Source organism: Vulpes lagopus, chromosome 8 (assembly GCF_018345385.1).
Source record: "Vulpes lagopus strain Blue_001 chromosome 8, ASM1834538v1, whole genome shotgun sequence".
Lineage (NCBI taxonomy): Eukaryota > Metazoa > Chordata > Mammalia > Carnivora > Canidae > Vulpes > Vulpes lagopus.
Window position 1 is genome coordinate 7,391,194 of NC_054831.1, and position 16,160 is coordinate 7,407,353.

Genomic DNA, 16,160 nt, shown 5'->3' on the forward strand with positions numbered 1-16,160 from the left:
GGTGGGGCTCAAAGGCATGAGCAAGTGGAAAAGCTCTGAGATAAATACTGTGGGGGATGGATTCATGGGCAAGGAAACGCCAACATACTGAGAGGCAGCAGGGGTTCGGGAGGAGGGAGAGAGGTCTAATGAGCAGTGGAACCTCTCAACCTGGGCTTGCAAACATCCCCTCTGCCTTCCTTTCCACAGGCCAAGCCATTCTGTTCACAACCTCAGAAGTGTGCTTCCTGAAAAAAAGCCATCTGAAGGATCCCTGGGTGTTTCCAGGGGGAAAGGAGAGAGCCCAGCCCAGAGGAGCTGTCCACGCCACAGAGCCTCTATGGAACATGGCTAGCTACCACCCTGGAGGGCGCGAGAGACCCCTCTGCTCCCCTAACTTTCCCCTGAAGGAAGAACCAATACTCTTAAAATGGCAGCCAAGAAGTACAGGAAGAGAATGGTAGAAACTACTCTCATTTTCCTTTGAATCAGTGCAAAGAGCCTCATTATAGAGTCTTGGATCTGTAATATCAGACCTTAATTTTTCTTTAAAAACAAACAAACAAACAAACAAACAAAACAAACAACTCTTAAACTACACTTCCTGGATTATTCCAAAAACTACACCTACCCAAAAATATAAGTGATTCAAACACTGTGCTCATGACTCTTCTGCTGCAGCAAGTAGGTCCTGAATTTGGCTCTTAGCAGGTCCGTGTGTGTGCTGAATGCAAGAGAAATTATAAAGCCAATTCGAGGTATCGTCCAACAGTCCCGGTGGGGAAGGAGTGCGTGCAGGTCTCCAGAAGAGCCCCTTTCAAGGTCAGCCCATGCTTGTCCTTCTATTACATCCACATTTCCTGAAAACTCCCCACTAATGGAGTTGCTCCAAGCTACTCTAGAATGACAGGGCCACGACCTATTCATTCCTGTGGTCACAAAGATTTCCCCTGGAGATTTAGCTTGTTTCCTTTTCTCCGTTTCACTCCAAACCCAGTCAACCCTCCTCCTTCTATGTGTCCACATTTTGTTTGCCAGGCTGTCTTTAGCGTGCTTGGGGGGAAACTTTCCATTCGATTCCACACCTCTCTTGCACACTCCTTCCACAGATTCCCTCAGGTATCTGAGTCACACAATATCTGGCCTCCTGGGGTCTGTGTCCCTTTTTCCGGAGGATACAGGAAACCACAGCACATTTACATGGGTGACTACCACACACAGGTCAGTCAGACCTCCACCACCCTGACAGAGCATCTATTTTCATATAACTAGTGGGTTCGAGAACTGCTCTAAAAATCTAATGAAAGCCCCGGATCCTCTCCTTTGAAATAATTATGCATAAAATTTTGCAGTAAGTTCCACAAGGTTCCTAGACACTCTGCCAACCCTAAGCCTGTATGTCCTTGCTCTAAACAGAGCTTTGTTTCTCCCTCAAAACCCTCTCATTATAGTGCTGAGTGCTGACTAGAGGCCACTTTTCATCTTCGGAGTTCTTAAAATTTATTACCTATAACTTGGCAAAATCAGAAGTCTACCATTCCTTACCAAAGCCTGAGAACAACACACATTGGCTGCACTATCTCAGTCAGTTTGAGCCAGTTTTTCCCTAATGGGCACCTCTCTGCTCTTTTAGCTGTTTCCTTATCAATGATGGGCAGCCTTCTTACCAGCACACATGAACACCACCAAATCTGAGACTATGGTGCTGACGAGAAGTTTCCTAGAGTGCCCTCACCTTCCTGGAGCACCCTCTCCCCTTCATGCTGCATCCTAGGAAACCTGCACCAGCCTTCTTTCTGAATATACACAAAGGGCTGTAGTGGAAGCTCTGAAGAGCCATTGAGAACTTTCTGGCTCAGTGACAGTGGCCTCAGGCAACAGTATCTATCCTGCTTTAACACCATCCACGGATTGTGGGAAAATCATACCTGATATGATACAGAGACCTAAAAAATTCTTAGGCTGGGGGTGCCTGGGTGGCTTAGTCAGTTAAGCATCCAACTCTTGGCTTCAGCTCAGGTCATGATTTCAGGATGGAGACTGAGTCCTGGGTCGGGCTCCACGCTCAGTGCCAAGTTTGTTTGAGATTCTCTCCTTCTCCCATCCCCCAGCCCATCCCCCTGTGAGCATACACAGACGCACACACTCTCTCTCAATAAACAAACAAAACCTTAAAAAAAAGTTCTAGGTCAGGAAAACATGAGGGAGGCAACAGAGAAACAAGAATGCCCAACCCTGCTTTACAGACAAGGGCAGCAGGAAAGCAAAGATCCAAGTGGGGGGTGGGGGTGAGGTTCCCAGGGGCAGCATGCCTTGCAGCATGGGAGAAAGGTTTCTTTGGATGGAACACCTCATTAATTTCCAATTTGGAAACTGTCTTCACATCAACGCCCTGTCCAAAACCAGGGCCAGTGGCAGAAGACAAAAGGACAAAGAGTTTTTCATGGAAAAAGTAAAAAAGCCACGAGGAGCTTCACCAACAAAACCCTTCAGAAAGAAGATCATGTCCTTCTTTCCTCTGCTTTAATCACGGGATTTGGGTTACTCCCTTTCTGCAGGCGGCAGGTTTCCTGCATACACTCTAGGGCACTACTGTTTACAAGTCAGATTAAATGCCATGCCAACAGCCACTGAAGGCTCACGGCTAAAAGGTTAGAAAGAAGCAAACGATGTATATACCTCGAGACCTACTTTCTGGTACCAGGTAGGCCGGGAAACCGCACAGCATTTGAGAGCCCCTGGCCCCGTCTGGTTGCAGAGCATTCTCACACCTACTACCTTTTAGAATCTCTTAAACACACCGTTCAGCCCATTTTACAGTTGAGAAAATAGACTGGCGGTTTGTGAAAACTCACACAAGCTCCTCAGTGGCAGCCAAGACTGGATCTGCGTCTAAATATGTAAGATTCAAAATTTAGTGTTATGTGATTTTTGTTTTTTAAAGATTTTACTTATTTGAGAGAGAGAGAGAGAGAGCATGTGTGAGCACAAGCGGGTGGGTGGGGGGTGCAGAGGGAGAGAGAGAAGCAGTCTCCTGGCTGAGCAGGGAGCCCAATGTGGGGCTGGATCCCAGGACCCTGAGATCGTGACCTGATCTGAAGGCAGACACTGAACCGACTGAGCCACCCAGGTGCTCCAGTGTTATATTTGTTTTACCTCAGCTGAATATATTTTAGCTGAGATGGACAGTGAGGTAAAGGAAACAAGGTATACCTCAAATACATATCAATTTTCTATATTTTACAGATAGAAAATTGTGAGGAAACATATCCTTTGAAAACTGTCCGTTTCCATTCAAGTGTATTTTAAGATTTATTTTGAAAAAAAAAGTCAGGGCAGCCCAGGTGGCTCAGCAGTTTAGCGCCGCCTTCAGCTCAGGGCGTGATCCTGGAGACCTGGGATCGAGTCCCACGTCAGGCTCCCTGTATGGAGCCTGCTTCTCCCTCTGCCTGTGTCTCTGCCTCTCTCTCTGTGTCCTCTCTGTGTATTTTCATGAATAAATAAAATCTTAAAAAAAAAAGTCTTTAGAAAAAAAGAAAAAACAAAGAAAAAAAAGGTTAGTGCCTCCCTTATAAGAAAGAAATCTCTGATTCAAAAAACTGCTAATGGAGTTAATTTGTAATTTGAAGGAAATTGATGCAAAATTACTCCTGCAGCAGTTCTGGGCTTCTGCACGTAAAATATTTGGTTCAAAAAACTTATCAGGAAGAAGCATTTTTCCTGACTGGAACAAAAGCAGGCTTTTTGGGGTGGCCAGCAGTGGGGGTGGGGCAGATTTCTTGCAACTCCTTACACCTCTGAACCCGAGGCAGTCATGGGGTGGGCGCTGGGGGCAGCACAGCACGAGGTGAGAGACGTCAAAGGTGCCAAGGACATTTCAGAAAAGGAACTGGGCAGAAAGAATGACTTCAAGACAGCTGGAGGGGCAGACAGTGACCCATCTGTGATAGAAGGTGCTAGTGACTGCAGTGGGCACAGGCACCAGGGTGGGTGGCAGCTGGCTGAGGAGCAAGCAGGGGCGGGGGCGGGGGGCTCCTCTGCTAGGCCCACTGTCTGGGTGAGGCCCGGGGCACTTCTTAAAGAATGAGGAAGGCCATGGTAGGACTGAAGAGTAAATTACAGCTGGAAGCACAGTCAGCAGGACACCTCATTTAGACCTAGCTAGGCCTTCTCCTACGGTGTGGAGAGGCTCTGAAGTCTCTCTGGGCCCACCAGAGACCTTTGCCAACAGTGCTGAGGAAGAAGGATGGGCAGCAGAGGGCTATGAGTCTGCCAGCCTGTTTCAGTTTATAAGGCAGTTTGTTCATGTGCTAGACTTTCCTGGAAGATTTATAGAAAACAAGCCCAAGTGAACTATGCCCTCTCCTACTGTCTCAAGCCACCTGCCACCAGCCTCGTCTGTTGATCCCAGACTATAACTGGGCCCCTTCCTACCCTGATAGGGAGGCAGTTGTCTAGACTTCTAAGCCTAAGAGGAGGGAAACAAGGGAACTTCCTCAAGGGTTTGCCTCGCAAACCTAGGAAATGGCAGGAACGTGAGAAGAGCTTGCAGGCCCGGATGTGGTGAGCAGACAAGAATTCCATTCCTATGACAGAGGATGAGGGCACCATGCCTGAGCAGTCCTTGAAAAGTGTTCTCTTCACCTCAGACAGTTGCATGGGGCTGGGAGGCCCATGGGCTGTGTGGGAAGGAAGCTGGAGGTGGAAGGAGGGAGGCTTCGGAGGACTGGGTTCAGACCGACCCAGGAAACACAAAATGACGAACTTCTCAAGCCGCTGATGTTCGTTCATTCAACCCCAGCCTTTCAACAAGGCCAGCCTGGCCCGTCTGTCAAAAACAGAGGTCCTTTCAAAGATGCCAACCACAGTGACCCTAACCCGGGGGCCCAAGTCTTTAGATTTAAATCAAATATACCATTACTAACATCAAAATGCAGGAGATGAACTGATTAAGAATACTTTTTAGCTCTTTGCATGACTGCCTTATAAATGATAAATGTCTTTTGTCTTTTATTTCTTGAAAATATTTTGTTCTGAATTCTTATGTTCGTCCCAAGGATTCACAGCAAAGCCTGTGCTCAAAATGTAGCCTGCTGCTACCCTGAAGTGACCTTAGGTGAGCCTCTAATTGCTCAGGGCCTTCATTAGCAAACTGGGACATGAGACAACCACCCCTGCCCCCCGCCTGCCCCAAATAGCACAGTTTTTCCAGAGGCTCCTTTGGTCCTGGGTTGTTTCTACAGGCCTGACATAAAACAATTCTGCCCCTGCCTCTGCTAAGGATTAAAGGTGGATATTCGGGAAACTTTTCTATTATTCTCAGAATCAGCCTTGGAAGCCACTGTCTCTCACCGGGAGCTACTGACTCCCACCGCAGGGTCTAAGGATAAAACACAAAACCCAACAATGCGTTTCTTTATTGGTAACTGAGGCCCCAAGTGACAGGACATGTGCATAAGCCCTGGCTCTGCGGGCTGCAGATGCCACAATGGCCTGGACGACACATCATTTTCATGTTTCAAGTGTCACAGGATACCCGCAGAGGGCGGCTGGGGTGGCAGGGTGAGCGAGGGGGACGGTGAGGGTGACAGCCTGTGGAGGGGTGTGGGAGCAGGCGGCGTGGCGTGGCTTTGCCAACGACCTGAGCCAGGTGAAGCTCTCCTCGGCTACCAGGACACAGCTCAGGAGTGCCAAGGAGGCTGCTGTAGATGAAGGCGTCTCACCCAGGGGACACCAGTCCAAGTGAGCAGGCCAAAAAAAGAGCTGTGGAAACAGGTATGCAGTTCACTTTATGAGATCATTTTTGAGCGTACCTGGCAGTGTGCTGTGTGGGGAGGAGATTAAAGAATGAAGAGTGGACTGGGTGACAGGCCCTGGGGGGGGGGGGGGGCACTTGGCGGGATGAGCACTGGGTGTTATGCTATATGTTGGCAAATTGAACTCCAATAAAAAAATAAAAATAAAGGTTAAAAAAAAAGAATGAAGAGTGGGCTCTGTTTACAAGGATGTTAAAATCAAGGACAACAGATCTGTGCACAAATGGCTTTTGAGTGTCGGAGACAGAGATGGGAGGATGGATTCTGAGGAAAGGTCGAGGGGGGTCCCCAGGTCTAAGCACTTTCCCAGACATCAGTAGGTGTCCCCACTCTTCACTCCCTCTGGGCCAAGAGTGCTGGGGGGTCCTCTCCTCCTACTGAGGGCTAATCCCTGACCTGAGGTTTAGGTCTTGAGCCTCCCAGTCCTTTGACCTGGCTCCAAAAATCTGTTCCTTCTTTCCTCATTTTCAACTTCTCCTTTTCTGTTCTCCTTCTCATATAGCCTTACAAACATATTTTAAGATCTCTTATCTGGTTACTAAACAAACAAACAAACAAAAACACCAGGAAAAAAATCTCAAAGTAATTCTCTCTTTTCTCTCACTACGGTGGTTAATATGCATTAATTGTAGGAAACTAAAAAACCTACAGGTGGGAAGTGGAGAAGAAAAAGAAATCCCCTATAAATGTACCATCAGGAGATAACTACTATTTTGGTGACTTAATTCCTGTATCTTCAATATCTTGTGTCATATCTGAACAGAGGACATATTCAATGAGTCATTACCAAATGAATGGATGAAGGATTAATAATGGCTTCGTGGAAGAAGTGGCACTTTAGATGGACCTCAGAGGTAAGCAGGACTGGTATTGGTAGAGATGAGGGGAAGAATAAGCTACAAAGAGGGGCAAGCACATGCAAGGTCTCAGGAGTGAGGCAATTTTTTGAGGCCAAAGAAACTCTTCAGTTGCAAGAGTAGCAGCTGAGGAGCCTGGAGGATGAGCAGCAGACGGTCCCAGCATGGTGGAAGAGTTCGTGGACATCTTTGCACATCATGCTCTGGAGATTGGACTTCTGTGGGCAATGCACCACCATGTTGTGAGAGGAGGCTGAGCAACAGAGTGATGGGACCAGATTCACTTTCTGGAAGGTCATCTAACAGCACTGGGTAAATAGAATGGAGAGCCATGAACAGTCTCTATTGGCATCCCAGGGGAGGATGGAAAGGACCTGAGCAGGGGTGGTGACTGTGGGAACAGAAGAAAGATGACTGACTGGAGACATTTTGTGAAGGGAGAGCTGTTAGCACTCAGAATGGATGTGGCACCCAGGTTGGAATGGGCACATGTTTCACTGCCTGAAGAGAAGGGAAAGGATGAGGGAGGCAGAGAGGACTGTGACTCTCTGAATGGGGGGCTTCGCCAGATCAAGCAGCCGGTCCCTCCGGTTCTCATGAAGAATTGAAAGTCACCTGGGAAAGGGTGGATCTTGAGGGAAGAGGAGCACACGGCACAGTGGAAGGCTGGAGCCACCAATAAAGGTTAGAAATAGCTGTGTTAAGGGATCCCTGGGTGGCGCAGCGGTTTGGCGCCTGCCTTTGGCCCAGGGCGCGATCCTGGAGACCCGGGATCGAATCCCACGTCGGGCTCCCGGTGCATGGAGCCTGCTTCTCCCTCTGCCTGTGTCTCTGCCTCTCTCTCTCTATCTCTCTGTGACTATCATAAATAAATAAAAATTAAAAAAAAAATTTTAGAAATAGCTGTGTTAGTAATAAATAAAAGGATTCCTAAGTAGCAGCCTGAACTGGTGGACACCACTGTTCTCCATGCATCAGGCAGGGCCTGGACAGATTTCCCTAGAACTCCTGGGAATGGGCAGAGACCTGAGGCACGTTCTAAGTTTGGGAATGGGCAGTTTGGGAAGTCTGACCTCCACTGGAGTGGAGTCGTGGAAGCTGGGGTGGGGAGCTGCTACCTAGTGGAGATGGTAGTTTTATACTAAGAGCCAGCTTTTCGCATGTGAGCAAAGGGGCTCCAGGAAGTGAGAAGAGACTCTAGTCCCAAGACGAATATAGTCTCTGCATTTCTAGCAGAGAAGACAGGGAGAAAATAACAGGAAAAAAAATCCCACTAACGACTTTTTAGATTTTATCCTGAATGAGGGACTGGAGAGTTTCTGAAAAGGAAAGACAAGTCCTAATGTCTGATGTAGAAAGATCGCTCTGACTGCTGTGTCAAGAGAAGAGGAAGTGGGATAGAAGCGAGAACAGTTTAGGAGGCCAGTGCGGTCCAGGTGGGGGATGGCAACGTGGCCTCCGGTGACAGTGCTTGCAGCACTTAGGAAGGGGGGCAGGTTCTGGAGGCAGTTAGAAGGCAAAGCTGAGGTGATTTATTGGTTGACTGGATGTGAGGGGTAAGAGAAAGACCAAAGTCAATAATGACCTTCTGGGTTTTGGCCTACATAAATGGCTGAAATGAGGCTGCCCTTGATTGAAGTTGAAATAAGCAACTTCTGGAACATGCTCCCTCCTCTGGCTCCCTGAGCCAGATGGCACATGGCAGGGATGTGGTGGCAGATGCAAGTTGTGGATCGCTACTGTCATTGTGACACTCTTCCTTTATTATTCTGACCTTTGACCCTGAGGTTTCATGGTTCTACACTCTAAGGACTCAGTAATCGAGTCCGATTACTGCTTATGACCTCTTTAAAGCATCACACTGGTGTGTTTACAAAGGTGACTTCGAATGAAGAGGTCTCTGATGAGCGGAGGACAAGGACACGGCATTGTTTTGCAGGGCCTTAGTGCCGGGTGAGCAGAAGTGCTGGAGGTGTTCGGAACATCAGGTCACTGGCTCACATGGTCAAAGTGGATTTCATGGTACCAGAACTGGATCTTACAAAGCACAAGATGTAACTGGGTTTGTTTTCTCTCATGACAATGTAAATATCTAAATCAGAGAACAATGCTCTCACCAGCAATATGTGAGAAATGTGCCCAAAACAGACCCTTCAGAGTTTACTGATCTAAAAATCTGGGCACTGGCTTAATGAAAGCATATACGACCAGGAGTTTCTAGTGGCTCCTTTAAAAAAAAATCTAGTGGGTGTTTTTAAAAAGTTGGAATGGCCTTTCTATAGTTGGTCATGCCTGCTCCAGAAAGTAAGACATTCTAGTAGACTAAGGAAAAATGCAAAACTTTCTCTGCGTCAACTCCAGGTGAGATTGGGGCCATGCTGCAGTAGTAGGAGTGGCTCGCTGCTGGTGGCTCTGCTCTGGCTCCTTCTAACTTTTTTTTTTTTTTTTTTGGAGTACCTGGTTTATTTCTGATGCAGGGGAATCTCGGGACAGTGGCAGATTCTGGGCTGAGGGGGTAGGTGTCGGGAACGGAGCTAGAACTCCACCTTGCAGGCGGGGAAGGCCTCGTCCTGCATGGACACGGTGCTATTGCTGCCCAGCACGGTGATGCCCAGCGCCTGGTGCCGAGCATGCGTCTCCTCGTACCACTCGTGCATTGCCACTGAATCGAAGGTTCAAGCCATTACCCTGGAGAAGCCACCACCGCATACAAACCTGGCCTCCCTGGCCTCAGGCTTTGGCCTCTCTCCTTCTCAATGGCCTCCTCTGGCTCCCTAACCCTCCTGCCTGCTCCCTGGCCACCCCCACCCCCATCCCGCCCATGCCCGCTTAATTCAGACTTTCCTTGCCAGGGTCCTGAACAAGCCCCACCACTTGGACATGAGTCTGGCATCTGACCTCTCGTTTCATGCATCTTGGCTGTGAGTAAGAGATACTCCTGTGAAACTACATCTCAGGACAACCAACCAACCAGGCCTACCCACCACGTGGTCCCTTGGTCTGTGCAGGGTGCGGCCAGTGGGTCTTGCTCCTTGGCAGTCCCTAGTCCAAATCCTTGTGCTTCCTATTTGGCTTGGTTTGATGGAGGCCCGGCATGCCCTCCTGGACCCTGTGCCTACTTCACACCTGCTCTCCAGGCCTCACATGCCAGAAGGCTTGCTCACTCGACACTGCCTCCAACAGAAACCTTAAAGACCAATGGAGTTTTCAGAGTTTGCCTCTTTCGAGTGCTTCTTTTATGACCCTCATATTTTAGTAGCTCATTAGATCAGGCAGCTTTTTATTTCTTGGGTTTGATGCTGGCAGGCATAATTCAGATTCAAAGTTCTTTTCTGTTGACTCAAGTCAGTTTTCTTCTATGGGCTTTTATTTTCTATTTAAACTTTTGTAAAAATAAGCATTTATAAAAATATAAAACTAATACATGTTTTCAAAAAACATTAGAAAATACAAAAAAGTAGAAAAAATTACTCATACTCTTACAACCCAAATACAACCACTATTGGCATTCTATTTTATTTCCTTCAGGTCTTTTTCCATTCATTTTTTTTCCCCATGCACGTTCCCACCCCCACCCAAAATGTGATTGCTAGCATACTGTCTTCACAATTCCTTCTTTGTATCTCACATAATATTTGCTTCTTGACTCTTATAAAGGAACTTATAATCAGATATTTAGGAATTGCAAAAACTAAATGTAATGTGTGTAACTTGTTTTGCTTCCAGTTGTGACAAATCAGCTGGGGACAACTGGGGAAATGTAATTACTGACTGGGTTGTTGATGACACCAAGACATTAGTATTAATTGTCAGGTGTGCTAACAGCATTGTTGTTGGGTAAGAAAATATCCAGGGCACCAGGGTTGCTCAGTGGTTGAGCACCTGCCTTTGGCTCAGGTCATGGTCCTGGGGTCCTGGGATAGAGTCTCACATGGGGCTCCCCACAGGGACCCTGTTTCTCCCTCTGCTTTTGTCTCTGCCTCTCTGTGTGTCTCTCATGAATAAATAAATAAATAAATAAATAAATAAATAAATAAATAAATAAAATCTTTTAAAAAAAGAAGAAAATGTCCAAATTTGTAAGTCACATATCAGAATATGAGTGAAATGACATGATGTCTCTGGTTTGTTTTAAAATAGTTTAGAAAGAGGAAAAGAAAAAAAAAAGGTTGCCAGTAGTGAATCTGGGAGATAAGGATGATGAGTTTTTATTGTGCTATTTTAATTTAATGTATACCTGAAAATTTTCAAAATGATAATTGAAAAGTTAAAGTATCCATAGTTCAAGCAGACAAATAGTGTTAAAAGCTTGTTATGAAAAACAGCAGCCCTCTGTCTCTTTCTTCTCCAAGGGTAAACCTCTTCCAGCAGGTTGTTAGTGTTTACTTCCATCTTTCTTTTTTTTTTTTTTTTTTTTCATACATAATTTATTCCAAAGCTATCTTAACATGATCTAAATGCCTAAAAAAAATATGGAACGCTTCACGAATTTGCGTGTCATCCTTGCGCAGGGGCCATGCTAATCTTCTCTGTATCGTTCCAATTTTAGTATATGTGCTGCCGAAGCGAGCACTACTTCCATCTTTCTATACTGCCTGCTTGATTACTACCTCTAGATTTTTCACCTTTAGGTGTTATTCAAAACCTTTCATTACAGAAGAAGAGAATTTATTTATCTTTCCACATGCACTCCCTTCCCCCAACCAAATCCACACAACCATTCCAGGCCCTCGCCCTCCCAATAGTTATATCATCACTATCAGAGTTAACTATTATGGTTATGTACATACTAAGGGTGACTTTTCTTTCATATACAACTTGTTTATTTTCACTAGAATTAATAACTGTCTTGTTTTAATTTACTTGGCCTCCTGGGGGTCCCTGAGGGACCTATGGGGTCAGTGCTATTTTCATAACAATACTAAGGCATTCTTTGTCCTTTCCCATGTGTTGACGTTTACCCTGGCAGAACAAAAGCACTGGTGAGGGAAAGTGCCACTGCCTTGGCATGAATCAGGTAGAGTAAAACTGTATCAGGGGCTGGAATACTCTTTAACACCTCGCTCAAAGGCACAAAAGTTAGCTAGCTTAGGAATGTTCTTGATGATGCAGTGAAAGTTTTTAGTTTTATTATGTCTCAATCCTTGAGTCCTTGTCTTCTTCCGTTATGCTGCTTGCTGAAGTATGATGGTCGTCTTGAGGAAAAGCATTCACATAACTTTGAGCTATAAGCTGAACTGATTGCTTTTTTTATAGGACACCATTTTTACTTGAAGGAACAAGTAACACTCAAACTATGGTTCTTTGGCACTTCGAGGAAAACAACGGACATCATTTATTGCCCGTGACAAAATGTGAGCTTTCACCAAAATTAGAATTTTGGAAACCTGTATCTGGCATGTGATACATGTTTCCTAATACTTGAAGACTTGTCTAAGATCAGCAATGATATTAACCCATGTGATCTGATATATAATGAAATATGTTCACATTTAGAAGATCAGCATAATGAAAAAAAAAAAAAAAGAAGATCAGCATAATGAGCTAATATTTTCTAAATGATGTAAACATTCTAAGTGCATGATAAAAAAAAATCACTGTTTAGGTAAAGGATCCATTTAAAGGATAAGACAGATTTTAATGAAACCCAGTAAAAAAAAGTTCAGTTGATTTTGTATTAGTCTACTAGGGCTGCCATAACAACATACCCTAGTCAGGGGGGCTTAAACAACAGACACTGGTTTCTCACAATTCTAGAGGCTGGGAAGGCCAATTTGGTTCCTAGTGAGAGAGGCTCTCTTCTTGACTTGCAGATGATCACCTTCTCACTGGATCCTCACATGACAGGGAGAGAGAGCAAGCTCTCTGGTCTCTTCTTACAAAGACATTAATTCTATCAGATCAAGGCCCCACCCTTATGAGCTCATTTAACCTTAATTATTTCCCCATAGGCTCTACCTCCAAATACATACTAGAGGCGTTAGAGCTTCAACATATGAATTTTGTAGGTACAGAATTAGGTGGTAGCAAATACAGTCTCAGATTCTAGACTGGAACTAATTTTTAAGAAACTGCCACATTCTGGTGTAGTACAAGGACAAATATCCACAATTATTTGAAAAAACTATTAAAATACACCTTTCTTTTCTACCTACATATCTGCCTGAAGCTGGATTTTCTTCACATTTATAATTCAACCAAAATAACTTACCCTAACAGATTGAATATAGAAGCATATATGAGAACCTGGTTTAATGCCTTCTTTAGTACCGATGTGAAAAGATTTACAAAAATATAAAACAAGCTTCTCTCCTAAATTCTAGAAAATGTAATTATTTTTCATAAAATGTTATTTATGTTAACATAATGAATTGGGCTTATTATTATTACTTTGATGTTTAAGTTTTTATTAATTTCCATTTTAATAGGGTAAACAGTGGTAATTCACATGAACAAAACCACTTTGAGGTCATCAAAGATTTTTTTAGTGTAATGAATTCTGGGGACCAACAAGTTCTATAACTGCTGGTCTAAATAATTTTTCAAGAAATTCAGATACATAGATGTTTTAACCATTTCATTTTCTTGAAGACATCTCTCCTAGAGCCTTCTGGCCCACTGCAATCTGGATCGACTGTCTTCTATACCTATGTAGAACATTGTGGCCTGGGGATGATGCACACCACCACAGCACTGGGCACTGGTTCTTTCTCTCTGGAAAGTCACATCCTCTGGTAAAAGGGCATTTCCTTGAATTATTTTGTTGGTCATTTCTTTCCCATTTCGACTGTTCTCTATTTCTGGAATGCTCAGTGAACAGATAGATATTGGATATCCTGGACTAGTCCTTCAATTTTCTTATCCATTCTATCTCTTTCTGGGACAATTCCTCAACTCCATCTGCCAACCAGAGTCTCAAGTCTTCATTTCTCCTATCATGTTTTAAATTTTAATGAGCTCTTCTTCTTCACCCCTGTTTCTTTTGTAAAGTATTTAGATCTTATGATATAATTTCTTTAAACATTTCTCAAAGGATATAAATGCACTTGTTGCTTTTTTCTGTTTGTTTGCTTTGGTTTTTCTATTTCATGGCAGAGGCTTTGGTGTTGGTTGTCTCTTTTTTAAGTAATCTCTACACCCAGTGTGGGACCTGAACTTATCACCCCAAGATCAAGAGTTGTATGTTCCACCAACTGAGCCAGCCAGGCGCTCCTTGGTTGTCTCTTCATAGGTGAAAGTAAAATATTAAAATGCTGATTTTTGGTGAAATCCTAAAAAGCTCTGCTTGTGTTAGCGGAGTTGCCTCCTTTTAGGCTTTCCTGCAGGGAGACACAGTGGGGCTATTGGTAAAGAAGCCCCTGAGGTTCTTATCTTTAAATCTTCTTGACAGGCAGATTCTTCAAAAAAAGTTTCCTAGCTCCTGACTCAAGGGTATAAGGCTTGGCAACCAGAATTCTGGGCTTGGTTGGAAAAGAAAGCTGGGATTTTCAACAATCAGGATGTCAGCACTCATTCAAGTCTCTACCAAAGGCCCACTACCATCAAGTGTGTTTGGTGTCCTCTAGTTCAGACATCCTGAACTTTAACCTGTTCAGAGAATAAATTTCTGGTCTTCTTTCAACTTATGGGAGGGACAATCTTTCTAAACAAATTTTTAACCAATATGGTCAGTTTCTTCCTCACCCACCTCTCCCCTACTTTGTGAAGTTACCCGGTGCCTTTGATTTTGGAATTTCTTTAGGGTTCTGCTACGTAAAATCGGGTTGTTTCTTGGCTTTCTCTATTGTTGGCCCAGGATTCAGCTTTCTCAGGACTGCTAAGTCAGTTACCACTCATCCATCTGCTTCCAAGCTTCCAAAATTTTGTTGCTGTTGTCTGCTCTCCCATTCTCTTTGTCCTTGTGGGTTTATGTCTTAAAAAAAAAATCTCTTCACTGTTGTTTTAGTGAGGTTTTGGGAGGGAATGAAAGTAAATGTGGGTATTTGATCCTCCATCTTTATTTGGAACCGCTTTATAATTAAATATCTGCTTTTTACTTCTATTTAATATCACAGCATAAACATTTCCTATGCTCTTACATGGTCCTTGTCACAGCTTTAGTAACTGCGTCACATTCTACAGAATGTTCTATCTTACTTAATCATTGCCTTATTTTTGGAAGTTTAGGGTTGTTTCTGTTTGTGGGGAGGAGACCAGTTTTTCCTGGAATTATCTTCTATTTATCTGTCTTATTTAGGCCCTATCTTTAGGGAATGCCTGCTGACATTTTTCTCTTTTCTGTTCTTGATCCACGGCTTCATCACCACGGGCTTGATTATGGCATAGCCTTGTGCCAATTTATCTTCAAACTACCAGGTCACCGGCACAATGCTATGGCACTAATCTTCCTAAAATGTCACTTTTCTCATGACACTTCAGAAGAACCCTAACATGCAGACTTCACTTTTGACTGGCATTTGAGGCTCCTCACAGTTTGATGCCCCACCCCCCAACACCTACCCAAACTCACAACCCTTTCCCTAGATGTCTTCCCTAAAATAGGGTCTGCTGTCCTAGCTGCAGCTCGGGATGTTCCTCCAGCCACTGCCAAGCCACATTCACCTTCACATACATGTTATCTCCTGCACTGAGCCTCCCTACTTAACTTTGTTTACCCAATTTCTTCCTTCACCTGATAAATGATAAGAAACAAATAACTTGTTTCTAAATGCTTAAGGTTAGTCTGGCCTTCTAAATGGACTGGCAGCTCCTCAGAGGCAGGGGGCTCTTTTCCATTCTTCTCTATGGCAACTGCCCCTACAGTGCCCTCATCCCCCCATCACGGGACTCCATCTCGGCACCAGGATGCACTGAATGAAATAGTCAGGGGTGTAAATTATTACCTTGCCCTCCGGGGTTAGTGTCCAGATCACAGAGAAGGTCAGCTTGTCAGACATGGGATGGAGGCTGCACAGCTCCTCACACAGCAGCCTGGGAAGCATGGGGATAACCTGCAAACAGAGAACAGACCCATGAGCTCCTTCCTACAATCTGTAGGAGTTTACTGCAGGCTTGGGAGCAGCCCGGAGGGCAGAGTTTTGGTGAACAGCTTGGGCTTCTGGAACAAGCTGAGGATGGAGGTAGCTTCTTTCCCTGAAGATTGCAGAAAAACCATGACATCTGGTACTTTTTCCACGAGCCTCTAGAGAAATGGGAACGTGAACTGGAAAGGTAAGAATTAGTACCAGGGAAAAAATACATTACAGCTGAAAAATAACTACTATTTACCACACAATAAAACTGAAGCTCTAGACTCAAGGATGATTTGTACTTTTGGATACTACTATTCTAGTTGAACTATATACTTAAGAGCCCAAGGTCTAATACTTAAGTCTTTAATTCAAGCTAATTTTTGTGTATGGTGTAAGATGAAGGTCCAGTTACATTCTTTGCGTGTGGCTGTCAGTTTTCCTGACACCATTTATTGGAAAGATTGTCCTTTTCCCATTGTATGGTCTTGGCACCTTTG

General features: G+C 44.5%; 1 protein-coding gene and 1 non-coding gene across 7 annotated transcripts in view; both read right to left on the bottom strand.

Annotated features, from left to right (window-relative positions):
- The window catches only part of DIS3L2 (DIS3 like 3'-5' exoribonuclease 2), a 349,588-nt gene that overhangs the window by 75,962 nt on the left and 257,466 nt on the right, over positions 1-16,160 (bottom strand). For all 6 annotated transcript variants that reach the window (XM_041765744.1, XM_041765743.1, XM_041765745.1 and 3 more), the window contains one exon: positions 15,535-15,642. In XM_041765744.1, the coding sequence (XP_041621678.1) occupies positions 15,535-15,642 (108 nt within the window). The remainder of the gene's footprint in view (positions 1-15,534; positions 15,643-16,160) is intronic.
- On the bottom strand, positions 11,119-11,225 carry LOC121498269. Its single transcript, XR_005989666.1, has one exon. It is a non-coding gene; the product is annotated as a U6 spliceosomal RNA (small nuclear RNA).